Genomic DNA, 12,724 nt, shown 5'->3' with positions numbered 1-12,724 from the left:
AAGTACATAATACAAAAATACTAAATTTAAAATGTAATTAAAATAGAATATTAATTTTTTGGCCTTTTCTTGTTAAAATTATTTTAAAACCAAATTAAGATAACCCTTAGGCCAGTCCTGCTAGCTTAAATAGCCATGTCTTGAGGGCGCGGCGGAAGGAGGGGAGATCCGGAATCACCCGGATCTCTGGGGGTAGTTCATTCCATAGGGTGGGGGCTCCCACCGAGAAGGCCCTCCCCCTGGGGGTCGCCAGCTGGCACTGTCTGGCCGACGGCACCCTGAGGAGACCCACTCTGTGGGAGCGTATCGGCCGATGAGAGGTAATCTGAGGCAGAAGGCGGTCTCGGAGATAACCAGGTCCGATGCCATGGAGCGCTTTAAAGATGATAATCAACACCTTGAAGCGCACCCGGAAGGCCACCGGCAGCCAGTGCAGCTCGCGCAGCAGCGGCGTTACATGGGAGCGACGAGTCACTCCCATCACCGCCCGCGCGGCTGCATTCTGGACTAACTGGAGCCTCCGAATGCTCCTCAAGGGGAGCCCCATGTAGAGAGCATTCAATCAGTCCAAACGGTCATCATCCTGCTTTAAGCTTCACTAATTTCAATTAACACATTCACATTCATCTTAAGTAAACATATTAATAAGGCTTCGGGTATCCCTTGTACAACATACATAGTATTCCAACAATACCGTTCTAGTTATTTTCACATATATTCCATTTCTTAATTTAATAGAGCATTGGTTAATACCCTTTCTTCTCTTATCGTCACTCTCTCTAGTTCTTCTTCTATTACAAAGTAATTTTCTATATAAACAGAATAAAAAATAAACATTTCAGCCCGTTAAATAAAATTTAAATCTCAACCAAAGTAGTTATCGTGTCTAAGACAAACATATCATTTACACAAATTATCATCTTACTAATTTCACATCCTCAGTTCATTGTCAAATCAGTCCGAATCTCTAAAAGCCTTTTTGACCCCAATAAGTGAGAGTTTAAATCAGATTTTTAAATCTAACTCTGGCTTTTTTTTCCTGTGCCAAGCTGGTGTCCATGATGCCGCATCTATGTCATCAAATCTCCATATTTGAGTACTGGTATTTATCAACAAATCGTTCTGGTAGCGAAGATTTTCTTGTAAGCTTCAGGTTTTATGCAGCTGCTTAAAGCTAGCCTGGAAAAACAAGAGCGTTCGTGGGAACTGGTGTGTGTGTGTGTGTGTCTAACTTTGACCGTGCTTGGATGGACTGAATCATCATCAGCGTTGTAAAGATACAGGATGGCGTTGATCTCAGTTTTTGGAGACAGTATGGATGGACCTAGATAGTTTTTCCTGGGGGCTGCAGATTAGGACTCCAGCCATCTAACCCAGTGTTTCTCAACCTTGACAATTTTAAGGCATGTGGACTTCAACTCCCAGAATTCCACAGCCAGCATTGCTGGCTGTGGAATTCTGGGAGTTGAAGTCCACATGCCTTAAAATTGTCAAGGTTGAGAAACACTGATCTAACCGGTCATCAAGATGGTGTATCTTTCCCTTTAGATACAAGGTCATTATATCTGCTCAAATTGGATAAATTCCCGCACAAGGGATAAATGTGCTATATCTCCAGAGCAGTGTTCTCTCAACCTCAGTAACTTTTAAGATGGGTGGACTTCAACTCTCAGAATTGTGGAAGTCGAAGTCCACCCATCTTAAAAGTTGCTGCTCTGGAGATTTAGGTTTTCTTTTAAAGGATGAAATGTAATGGATGTGGAATTGCCATTTTCCCTTGGCGCTCAAGGTCCTGCACCCACCTCTGACAATCTTTCGTGGAAAACTATGATGAACTCTGGACAAAGAAATCTTGAATTCCTTTAAAGTCTTTCTTAAGTCCCCATCAGCGTAAAGCAGCACCTGTCCGTTTCCAAGCCATTGACCCATCTTTCCAGCGAATTAGCTGCGTTGGATCTTGGTTGCTGGGAAGAATCTTGTCCCTTGGGATCTCATCCTTCCCACTGGGTGGGAACTCAACCCTGCCTGCATTGCAAAATGTGGGGATAGGAACAGGAGGGAGGAGAGACTTGGAGAAGAAGAGAACTATAGCAATGTCTGTGGAGGTTCCCAATCGCCCAATTCTCGCCCCAAAGCTGCTTTTCCAAAAGGCAAATGGACTTTCTTATTTTGGTTTGTTTTTTTTTTCTTTGAAAACATTTTGCTTTTCATTCAAGAAGCTTCTTGGGGTCAGGTCAGTTCCTAGAAAACCCAGTCGCCTTTTGGAAGAAAAAAAAAAACTTTTAGGAAGAGAATTATAATTAGAGGTGGCTTCTCTCTTGCAGGTGAAGGCTCAGGTTCACAGCTGCATCAGTCGCCACCTGGAAAGCCTGCGAAGCCGCGAAGTTTGCTTGCTGGAACAGGTCGACCTCATCCAGCAGCTGAAGGAAGAGACTTTACAGCAACAAGCACAGCAGCTCTGTTGGGTAAGGGCTGGTGGGCCTCCAGATCCCTTTCCTGCATCCAGAATTACAGGAATTTTCCCTTTGACCTTGCACTCGCTGTGTGTTTGGGGCACCAAGCCACAGCCTTGTATCTGAACGTTGGTGACGCTGGCTTATCCTGTTCCTAGTGAGGTCACATATTTTTTGTTTAACTTCCAGTTGTTGGGACAATTCAGCTGCCTCATCCGCCAGCTGGAGCAACCTCAAAGCGGCGGTGACCTTACAAATCAGATTTCGGCATGCTTTGAGAGGTGAGTCCTCTTATAGAGATTTTGAATGACCGTTCGGCTGTTTGTTTATCTTGGTCGTTTTCCACGTCGTTGTGGGCACTTCAAAGTTTAAAGTGTCCAAATGCACAGGTATAGTACAGGGGGTGCCTTTCTCAATAGTAGTAACTGTGAGAGGGACCTCGGAGTCCTAGTGGACAATCCCTTAGATAGGAGCCAGCCATGTGCTGCAGCTGCCAAAAAGGCCAACACAGTGCTGGGCTGCAGTAACAGAGGGACAGAATCAAGATCACGCAAAGTATTAATACCACTTTACAAGGCCTTGGTAAGGCCACACTTGAAATATTGCATCCAGTTTTGGTCACCACGATGTAAAAAAGATGCTGAGACTCTAGAAAGAGTGCAGAGAAGAGCAACAAAGATGATTAGGGGACTGGAGGCTAAAACATATAAGGAACGGCCGCTGGAATTGGGAATGTCTAGTTTAACGAAGAGAAGGGGAGACATGATAGTGTTCCAGTATCTCAGGGGCTACCCCAAAGAAGAAGGAGTCAAGCTATCCTCCAAAGCCCCTGAAGGCAGAACAAGAAGCAACGGATGGAAACTAATCAAGGAGAGAAGCAACCTAGAACTAAGGAGAAACTTCCTGACAGCTAGAACAATTAACCAGTGGAACAACCTGCCTCCAGAAGCGGTGAATGCTCCAACACTGGACGTTTTTAAGAAGAGACTGGACAGCCATTTGTCTGAAATGGTATAGGGTTTCCTGCCTGAGCAGGGGGTTGGACTAGCTGACCTCCAAGATCCCTTCCAACTTTATTATCATTAACTTTGGAAATCTTGCCACCTCTGTGGGTGGAAACAGGAATGGGCATTTGAAGATTTAACCTCCCTTCAGAAGATACATGTATTTTGTGCATAAAAATGAGATGACTTTTTGTTTTGTTTGAAAAAAAACACGACTTGTCACCTTTGTTTGTTTCTGAATTCTTAACTTTTGTCTTCTCCCCTAAGTCTTGGCAGTTTGACTCTCCAGCCTGAAGAAACGTCCATCCTGAATTTTGAGGCTGACGTGGCATTTCTTCGCCAGGCAATCACCTCCTTTGGCTCCATTAGAACAATGGTGAGTAAAAAGAGCTGTATTCTAATGTACAGTAGTGGCCAAAATTGTGGAAACCTTTTGGGAAAAGTGTATTTTTGAGGTTTGATGGCTAATAACACCCCCTTTTTTTGGGAGTAGTACCATAAAATTATATATCAGTGGAAAGATAATTTAATCAAGAATGTAATGCAACATGGTTTGTTCAATTATCTGTACTGTATTCTATGAAAAGTTACAGCCAAATAACCAGAAAAAGGAAGCACAACTTGCTTAGGTTGATCTCAGGTAGCTTTCCTTCATCCGATGGTAGCCAATGAGCACGAGCGTTTAGAGAGCCAATCAGGTGTCATCTTGTTTTGGCCGTGAGCCAATCAGATCACAGTAGGATCCAGTGATTGATGTCCTGTATTGAAGCTGAGAGGAGGACATTTGTCAGTGTGTTGTGTGATAGCTATCGGTGGTGGGGCTTTTTTGTGTTCTTTCATTGAGTGAGCTTGTAAAATGTGATAAAATTAAAGTCATGATGCAAAGAGCTGACTGGTTGCCCAGAAAGCGATGTAAAATAGTATTATTAAGTGAACAAGGCTACAGTTATAAAGAAATTAGAAGAAAAATGGGTGGAAACTTATTACCTCTGGTTTTTCTTTCTTTCTTTCTTTAATAGCAAACTTCCGATAAAGAGGATTACGCCCCTTGGATCTCTGTGCAGAACTGTCCCGTGATGGCTAGTTTGGAAAAGGTGAATTAGAGATTCGTTTAGAGAAACTGAAATTCAAGGGCAGCAGCGGAGTTTTTAAACTTAGTCTTCTCTTGCTATTAGCTAGGAATGTCAGGTCTAGTGCAGGGGTAGGCAACCTTGGCTCTTTGATGACTTGTGGACTTCAACTCCCAGAATTCCTGAGCCAGCATGGGGGAACTATGGCCCCTTCATGACTTGGGGACTTCAACTCCCAGAATTCCTGAGCCAGCCTGGCTCAGCTTGGAAACCTCTCCCTTTCCCCTCAGCATGGCTGGCTCAGGAATTCTGGGAGTTGAAGTCCACGAGTCATAAAAGAGCCAAGGTTGCCTACCCCTGGTCTAGTGGATAAGGTCCCAGGCTAGAAAATAGCACTTAGTAATACCACTTAAGACTTATATACCGCTTCATGGTGCTTTACACCTCTCTCTAAGCAGCTTATGGAGTCAACACTTGGGGTCCTCATTTTGCTGCGAGGCTGAGTTGACCTCGAGCTGGTCCGAATCGAACTGCTGGCAGTCGGCAGAATTAGCCCATAATACTGCATTCTAATCACTGCACTACTATCGTGGCTCTTGATAGATCATGAGTTCAAGTCCTGCCTTAACTATGAAAGCCAGCTGGTTGACTTGAGCCCAACTCATCTCCCATGGTGATTTTTTGGGGGAAAATAGAAGGGGGATATGTTATATGAGTTACTGATGAGAGAACAAAAGGTGGGATATAAATCAATAAATTTAAAAAAAATGCAGAATGTCCCAGGAAGAGAGATTAATTGATCCCCACAAGAGAATATACATTTGATCTATGGGAAAATAATTTAAAATAGAGTGGGTGCCCAAGTAGGCTGCTGGTGGTTCAGAATTCAAGTGGAAAGGAAGAAATATTCTAAAATCCAGAAATTTTCGGTGGCACAAACACCAGGACATTCTCCTCCTCCTCAACAGGGCTCCAGGATACTTGTTATCTATCCTTGGGGGGGGGGAAGAGAGTGTGTATATTCCCATGGTGGATTTTGTCCGGGATTAAAACTCTCCCTAAATTTGTTCTTGATTATTAGCCCAAACCTTTCCGTGGAGTGCTGGGCTGCCCTCTCTCCGACTGGCTTCTTGGAACCAAATCCGATGGCGTGCGCTATACCCCTTATGTTCCTAGCTACAAGCAGGAGGACTGGCTCTTGAAAACCCATGCTGGGGAGGCCAATCAGGTATTGTTATCTACTGTCTACGTGTACAGAGAAGGATAATCTTCTATTACCTATATAAATAAAAATGTAAATGTTCGTTAGTTCAAAATCTTAAATCTCCGAAAGTTCTTCACCGATTGCTTTGAAATTTTGACACAACGTTGCATTCGAATACGCGCGTTTTTATATACCTACTATTATATAGATGTCACACCTGTGACACAAACATGCGCTTTCTCTTTTCTTTCTTTTCCATTTAACCAGACTGAGCCACAGCAACGCGTGGCCGGGTACAGCTAGTATTCTAATAATATTGGAAAAGATAGACCAGAGAGGTTGAGAAGAAGATTACATAGCCAAATGATTTATTTTCCAAGAAATGCTGATGCCGTTAAATATTGGGGGTTTCCTCCTGTTGTTAGGATTGTAGGCTCTCAGGATGAGATCGCTGGCTAATCAGTCAGTCAGTCAGTCAGTCAGTCAGTCAGTCAGTCAGTCAGTCAGTCAGTCTTCCAAAAGTAGTGGAACCAGTGGATCCAAAAAGGCTGTTCTTGGAACATTGAGAGTGAGAAGGGAATTATAATCTTGCTGTTCTTTTCCCAAGAAATAGCAAGAGCGCTTAGACTTACAGTAGTGGCCAAAATCGTGGACACCTTTTGGGAAAAGTGTATTTTTGAGGTTTGATGGCTAATAACACTCCCTTTTTTTGGAGTAGTATCATAAAATTATATATCAATGGAAAGATAATTTAATCAGGAATGTAATGCAACATAGTTTGTTCAATTATCTGTACTGTATTCTATGAAAAGTTATAGCCAAAGAACCAGAAAAAGGAAGCACAACTTGCTTAGGTTGATATCGGGTAGCTTTCCTTCATCTGATGGTAGCCAATGAGCGTGAGTGTTTAGAGAGCCAATCGGGTGTCATCTTGGTTTGGCCATGAGCCAATCAGATCACAGTAGGATTCAGTCATTGATGTCCTGTATTGAAGCTGAGAGGAGGACATTGGTCAGTGTGTTATGTGATGGCTATCAAGTTGGTTGGGTTTTTATGTGTTCTTTCATTGAGTGAGCTTGTAAAACATCATAAAATTAAAGTCATGGTGGCAACGAATTGACTGGTTGCCCAGAAAGCGATGTAAAATAGTGTTATGAAGTGAACAAGGCTACAGTTATAAAGACATTAGAGGAAAAATGGGTGGAAACTTAACCAAAGGTGGCATTTCTACTGTACACTTTTCCAAAAAGGTTTCCACAATTTTGGCCACTACTGTATATACCGCTTCATAGTGCTTTACAGCCCCTCTCTAGGCGGTTCATAATGTGGAAGCATTATTTGCCGATTTGCCCCCAACAACCTGGGTCCTCATTTTACCGACCTCGGAAGGGTGGAAGGCTGGGTCAACTTTGAGCTGGTCAGGATTGAACTCTCAGCCGTGGGCAGAGTTAGCCTGCAATCCTGCATGCTTCACCGATGACTCTAAACATTTGCGGTGTCGTCTTCTTAGGATTTAAAGCCTCCAGAAGTGTGTTATTTGGAGAAAGCATGGGGGAACCTGAGAAGCTTGGAGAACTGGCTTTTGCAGAACCAGCAGCGGGACCTCCCGGAGAGGGCGGACCTCCGCCGACGGAAGAGCTCCACTTCCACCATCGCTTCCACCTTGTCCATCGAGAAGATCGACGAGCTGGAGTTCTTCGAGCAAGACGACGCCGATCTTTCCGAATGGCTTCTGGTGTCTTCCGAGCCCGAGAACAGGAACGCCTCCGATGAGAAGTGGAGTTGGGTTTTTAAGCCTTTCCGGGAAGATTATAACCCCAACGATTGGCTGTCTAAACCTGATTCTTGCAATCACTGTTGCGGCGGCCAAGCCAGCGGCGTGGAGATAGAAAACCTGGGCAATCTCAAATGCCTTAGCGAGCACCTTGAGGTGAGGAAGCCGCTGAACGCCGACAGCTGGCTGCTGCCACCCGCTTTCAACGTGGAGGATCTATGCAGAGCCAACGAGCCGTGCTCCAGCTTCTCCGAGTGCGTGTGTGACCAGAACTGTGAAAAGGAAGCCCTGTGCAAATGGCTTCTGAGGAAAGAAGGCAAGGATAAGAACGGCATGCCGATTGGGGAGGTCTCGGAACCCGAGGAACGTCAGCCCATGGGGAACATCTGGCTCCATCCTTCTCGGCCGGCGGAGGCGGATTGGGCTAGCTCTGCTGTAAAGCAGGACGTTGTCCGGGAGGGGGCAGAACCTCTGAAAGAATTGCTGGAAAGCTCGTTGTCCTCTTGGCTAGCCAAGCGAGAAGTCAACGCTTCCCACGGTGGCGAAGAGAAGGCCATCCGAGAGGAGGCCGAAGTAAGCCATAAGGGGACCCTCCTGGAGCTGCTCGCGCCCTTCCACCTCCCTTTCAACATAAACAGCTGGATCTTGTCGTCAAAGAGCGCAGACATCTCCAGCCAGCCTCTCGTAGAAGATAAATGGCTACTACGGAAGAAAGCATACGTAAGTAGAGTTCTCATCCGGTCACTTCCACCCGCTGAAAGTCTTCTGTGGGTTTAATATATATATAACCCAAGGCTCTCCAGACTTGACAACTGGAAGACATGCTAGCTGAGGAATTCTGGGAGTTGAAGTCCACAAGTCTTCCAGTTGCCAAGACTGAAGAAGACTTGGGGATGTAAGAGTTCTCCGGAGAGGTGGTTCACGCGCCAACGTTGGCGTCCTGCCGTTGACCCATCTCAAAAGTCTTGTATTTCCAAATAAATTTGCTAATCTCGCAGAAATCAATCCCGTTTCTTACAGGAGAGTGGCCTTCCCGCCGTTTGTGACCTCTTTGCCTGTATGAATCTGAGTGGAGATAAAGAAAAGTGGCTGTACCAGACGCCTTTACAGGTAAAAGCCTTTCCGTAAAATGGAAGTCCACCCAGTTGCGTTGTCGGTTCTTGGCTTGACTTGACTCCTTAAGTCTTATTAACATCTCATTTTAGCCTTCCAGCATGAGATGAACTGGGCCTAGCCCAATCAGCTTTTGGAGAACATCAAGATTGGTCAGATGTCCATTAACTATTGTAGGCTTAGAACTAAGCTTTCTGCTTAATTAGCCTGTTAGCAATCCAGTTCTTATCTCGTTGACATCTCTTGACGGAAAGATGCAAGAGATGTTGAAAAACGCTCCGACTTATTTTTAACATCTGGGTGAAGTGCGAGCCTCTATCTTTCTGAGAAGACGGCTAATTCAACAAGCCTGCTTCTTTTGGGTCTTGGAAAGGATGTGTGAACCTAATCAAAGGCTGTTTGACCAAATCAGGCTTGATATGCCTGGGGTCTTACAGCTGTAGTTCCAACCGTGTGGTAGTTTTGGGAAGCACGAAAACTCTCTAACTGGAAACCAGCAGCTGCATCCCATGGTTGGTCATGGAGAGTTCTCTCTAGATCAGGGGTAGGCAACCTTGGCTCAGCTTGGAAACCTCTCCCCCTCAGCATGGCTGGCTCAGGAATTCTGGGAGTTGAAGTCCATGAGCCATAAAAGAGCCAAGGTTGCCCACCCACTCTAGATCAGTGGTTCTCAACCTTTTTAATGCTGCGACCCCAACCGGTCGTAAGTCGAGGGCTAAACCGGTCGTAAGTCGAGGACTACCCAACCGGTCGTAAGTCAAGGACTTTCCCTGCCCGGGAGCGCCGCGCATGCGTGGTTCCGCCCCCTGCGCCGGCTGAGGCGTAGCTGGCAAGCGGCAGAGACGGAGCAGGCCGACCACCAGCTGGCCCAGCTCAAGGGAGGTAAGGCACCCGCTGGAAAAGGGGAAAAAAAATGGCGGACAGCCTTGCTTGGCGACCCCCGTGAAATGGTCGATCGCGACCCATAGGTTGAGAACCGCTGCTCTAGATGGTTCACAAGGATCTGTTTGCAACGTTCGGTTAACTGGATGAGGCTGTCGGCAGGCCCAGAGGATGGGAAAGAGGCTTTTGGAGGAGTTGGTGGTGGTGGCAGTGTGCTCCAGGGGCAAAAAGGAACAAGGCCTCTTTAAGGAAAAGGTGGAAGAGACAAGACCAGAAAAAGGAAAGGAGGCGAGGTTGTCGTGCAGGAATACAAGCTAATTTGAGGGCTAATCCCACATGGAGCTCCGTTTCCACCCGTCCTGTTTGCCATCGTTCTCGCACATCGTTCGCTCCCTACAGACTAAAATGGAGGATCTGAAACTTGAGCTGGCCACGAACAAGGAGTGTATATCGGAGGTGGTGACTCTTTGAGAGCTGTATGCAACAAAATTTCATTTTGATGTATGCCGATTGGTGTACTTTCAAAGTGACAATAAAGTTGTTATTATTATTAACAGAGGAAGGATGCTTCCCCACAAAAGGGTACCGATTCTCACCGGAGTTGAGCTAAGAGTTCAGATTGCACACAAGGCACGGTGAAGGCAGGGCTAAGCACGATAAGATAAATCTTTTCCTGAACCTCTGCAGCCCTTGCACTTTTGAAATATTCTCAAGTGGTCGACCCCGATTTAGCGCCGTCTTTTGTTTTAATATCCCCGATTTCTGGGCTTATGTTTCCTAGATGTGAAAAAAAAAAAAGAAAACAAAAAACCTGCAGCGCGATCCAAACGATGGCTTTGATTTCCTGCTGATCATCGCACACCTGGAATGAGTTGACTGCAGCCTTGTCGCTTCTCCTGTGTTTTTTTTTTTTTGGACCATCTTGTCTTTTCCAGATTTCGAATGTCACTTTAAAAGCTTGTATGTAGCTGGGGGTTGGGTTGCGGAAAATGGACCTCGGAGTCCTCAAAACAGAAGCGCCCTTTGTTGGGTTCTCTGGGGTCTGTGACGCTGTTGGGACTCGTCTCGTGAAAGCGTTAAAATGTAAAAGCCAGTATTTGGAAATAAATTCTGATAGGAATTTAGCTGGGGTGGGAGATGGGGAAGAGGCAAAATTTTTTATCCAGAACACACCATTGGTCCTCCTTTCCAGCTCCTAATTTTAAATAGATTTACGGAGCCTCTTCAAGAGATGCAGCTCTTAGGAAGCCATTAAGACACTTCCGAATTGTGTGTTCTGTGTATGTATATGCACTCTTCTCACCTGAATGATGAAGTCATGTCATACAGATTGGCATGGGCACCGGGCAACTTTGGTGATAATCCTGGTTAAGGTAACTAGGATGGGAAGGGGGGCAAAATTGAGCACAGCGCGGACGAAATGTTGTGCGGCTTTAAAGCCCTAAGTACTAAGGACGAGTTGTGTCCTTTGTACTGCAGAACAAAAAAAACAATTAAATTTTTTTATTTCTCTCACACTATGAATTGCGACAAGTTTGAAAGTAGCCTTAGAAACTTTAATGCTGAACTTTAATACCACTCTTTACTTGTTTCCACAATTCGTGGGGACAACTTTTGAAAAGCTGTGACGCTAACGTTTTAAAATTAAAAAAAAATAAATGAAAATTGTGCTCTTGGCTTAGCACAGGTACACTTTTTAATTGCTAGGTCTTTTATAGGTATAGGCCTTCCGGTATTCAATGGCTACCTGTCAAAGGAATTACCACTGCGTTCTCTGTTAAATTCACTCATTTGACATATTTGCCTTCCAGGGCTTTAACAAAGTTATCTGCTCAGGTTCCTGAGAGGGGTATATGTAATACCTAACTGATGTGTAATGCAATTAAACCCCTGCTTTCTTTTACATTAATCCAACGTTTGTGATGCTAATGAAGTATGCCATTAAACCATTGTGAATAAAAAGTATATTTGTCTGAAGTTGTTCTTTTCTGTTAATAGGACTGGATTAATGCAAGGTCGAATCTGGGTCTGTTCCAGGACCAGAGATTTACTGTTCCAAGCTTTTGGACTCATGTTGGGGGCCCATGGAACTTATCTTTACTGGAATATGTGCTACTCCGCGAGTTGGGTTTATGTGGGGCTTCCTGTTGGCTCACATATGAATTCAGAAGCTCGGAAGAGTTGACAGACCCAGATTCGACTTTGCATCATTGTCCTGGGACACACAGTATATATATATATATACGTGTATGCCTCCATTCATGGCTTGTTTGAAATATAAGAAACACCTAAGACCCACCCCCAAACTGTCTCATGTCACAGACTGAATCAGATCCTCTAATGTTCACCAAACTGCAACAGTGACCTGTGCTTAGATAAGCATTAAAATGTTTGTGGTGCCAGACTTGACCTTTTTATACAATTTTATCTGCTGCTCACGGATAACTGCAAAATTATATTCAAGGTTTTGTTTGGCTCGCCTTACAAAACTGGAATGTGCTCGGGACCAGCAAGCCAGCCTTGACTCTTGGTGACCATATAATAGTTTTGTTATCATTGTTGCATTCCGTTGTTTTCTCAATCTTCCAGGGCGATCTGCAACCACGATACTAACTGCTTAACACCACCAATGATAGCCAGCCATTTGTGGCCATGACAGTTTCATGGTGATGGACGCTGCCTTGCAAAACCAGAGCGAGTACAGTGGTTGCTGCTGCCCTGGGGCTCTTCGTTGTGCTTTTCTGCACAAGCTTATCAACAAAGGGTAACGCTGGAAGTTATTATTCATAACTGTAATGCTCAACAATAGAACACAGCTTTTTGGGATTGCTTTAGGAGGCCAGGCCAAAAGCCACAAGAAGAGAAATCTACAATGTAAGCGGGGGGAGGTGGGGAAGGGAGGGCCAGGCATTTCCAACCCATTTTGAAAGAACTTTAGTTCACAGAAATCATAAAACCTCTCTCTATATATGCTCTAGAAACCGACTTAATCATCCTTTCTTGAGTCAAACATTTGTCCTTAAAACATGCACTGCAACATTTGGGTTCATTACTTAAGGATTGTCAAAAACGAACAGAACGATACTATTTTTCAGCTCGGCACCCAGAAAGTTTATCCGTGAAAGGACGCTAGGTGTGACTGCAAGCATTTTAGTAAAAGGAAAAGTGCCATCAACACACCTCCCAGTTTTGTGCGATGCACTGCTACCGCGCCGTCTCCCTTG

General features: G+C 44.8%; 1 protein-coding gene across 1 annotated transcript in view; it reads left to right on the top strand.

Moving 5' to 3' along the window:
• Nucleotides 1-10,287, top strand: part of NCOA4 (nuclear receptor coactivator 4) — a 19,599-nt gene extending 9,312 nt beyond the window's left edge. The window contains exons 3-10 of the mRNA XM_015823557.1: nucleotides 2,325-2,465; nucleotides 2,643-2,734; nucleotides 3,725-3,833; nucleotides 4,477-4,551; nucleotides 5,609-5,755; nucleotides 7,242-8,225; nucleotides 8,526-8,615; nucleotides 10,282-10,287. Of these exons, the coding sequence (XP_015679043.1) occupies nucleotides 2,325-2,465; nucleotides 2,643-2,734; nucleotides 3,725-3,833; nucleotides 4,477-4,551; nucleotides 5,609-5,755; nucleotides 7,242-8,225; nucleotides 8,526-8,615; nucleotides 10,282-10,287 (1,644 nt within the window). The remainder of the gene's footprint in view (nucleotides 1-2,324; nucleotides 2,466-2,642; nucleotides 2,735-3,724; nucleotides 3,834-4,476; nucleotides 4,552-5,608; nucleotides 5,756-7,241; nucleotides 8,226-8,525; nucleotides 8,616-10,281) is intronic.
• The last annotated feature ends 2,437 nt before the right edge of the window (nucleotides 10,288-12,724 follow it).

Source organism: Protobothrops mucrosquamatus, unplaced genomic scaffold, assembly GCF_001527695.2.
Source record: "Protobothrops mucrosquamatus isolate PMUCROS unplaced genomic scaffold, P.Mucros_1.0 scaffold1911, whole genome shotgun sequence".
In the NCBI taxonomy this organism is placed as follows: Eukaryota; Metazoa; Chordata; class Lepidosauria; order Squamata; family Viperidae; genus Protobothrops; species Protobothrops mucrosquamatus.
Note: the sequence above shows the minus strand (reverse complement) of the source record. Positions and strands in the feature narration are given on the sequence as shown.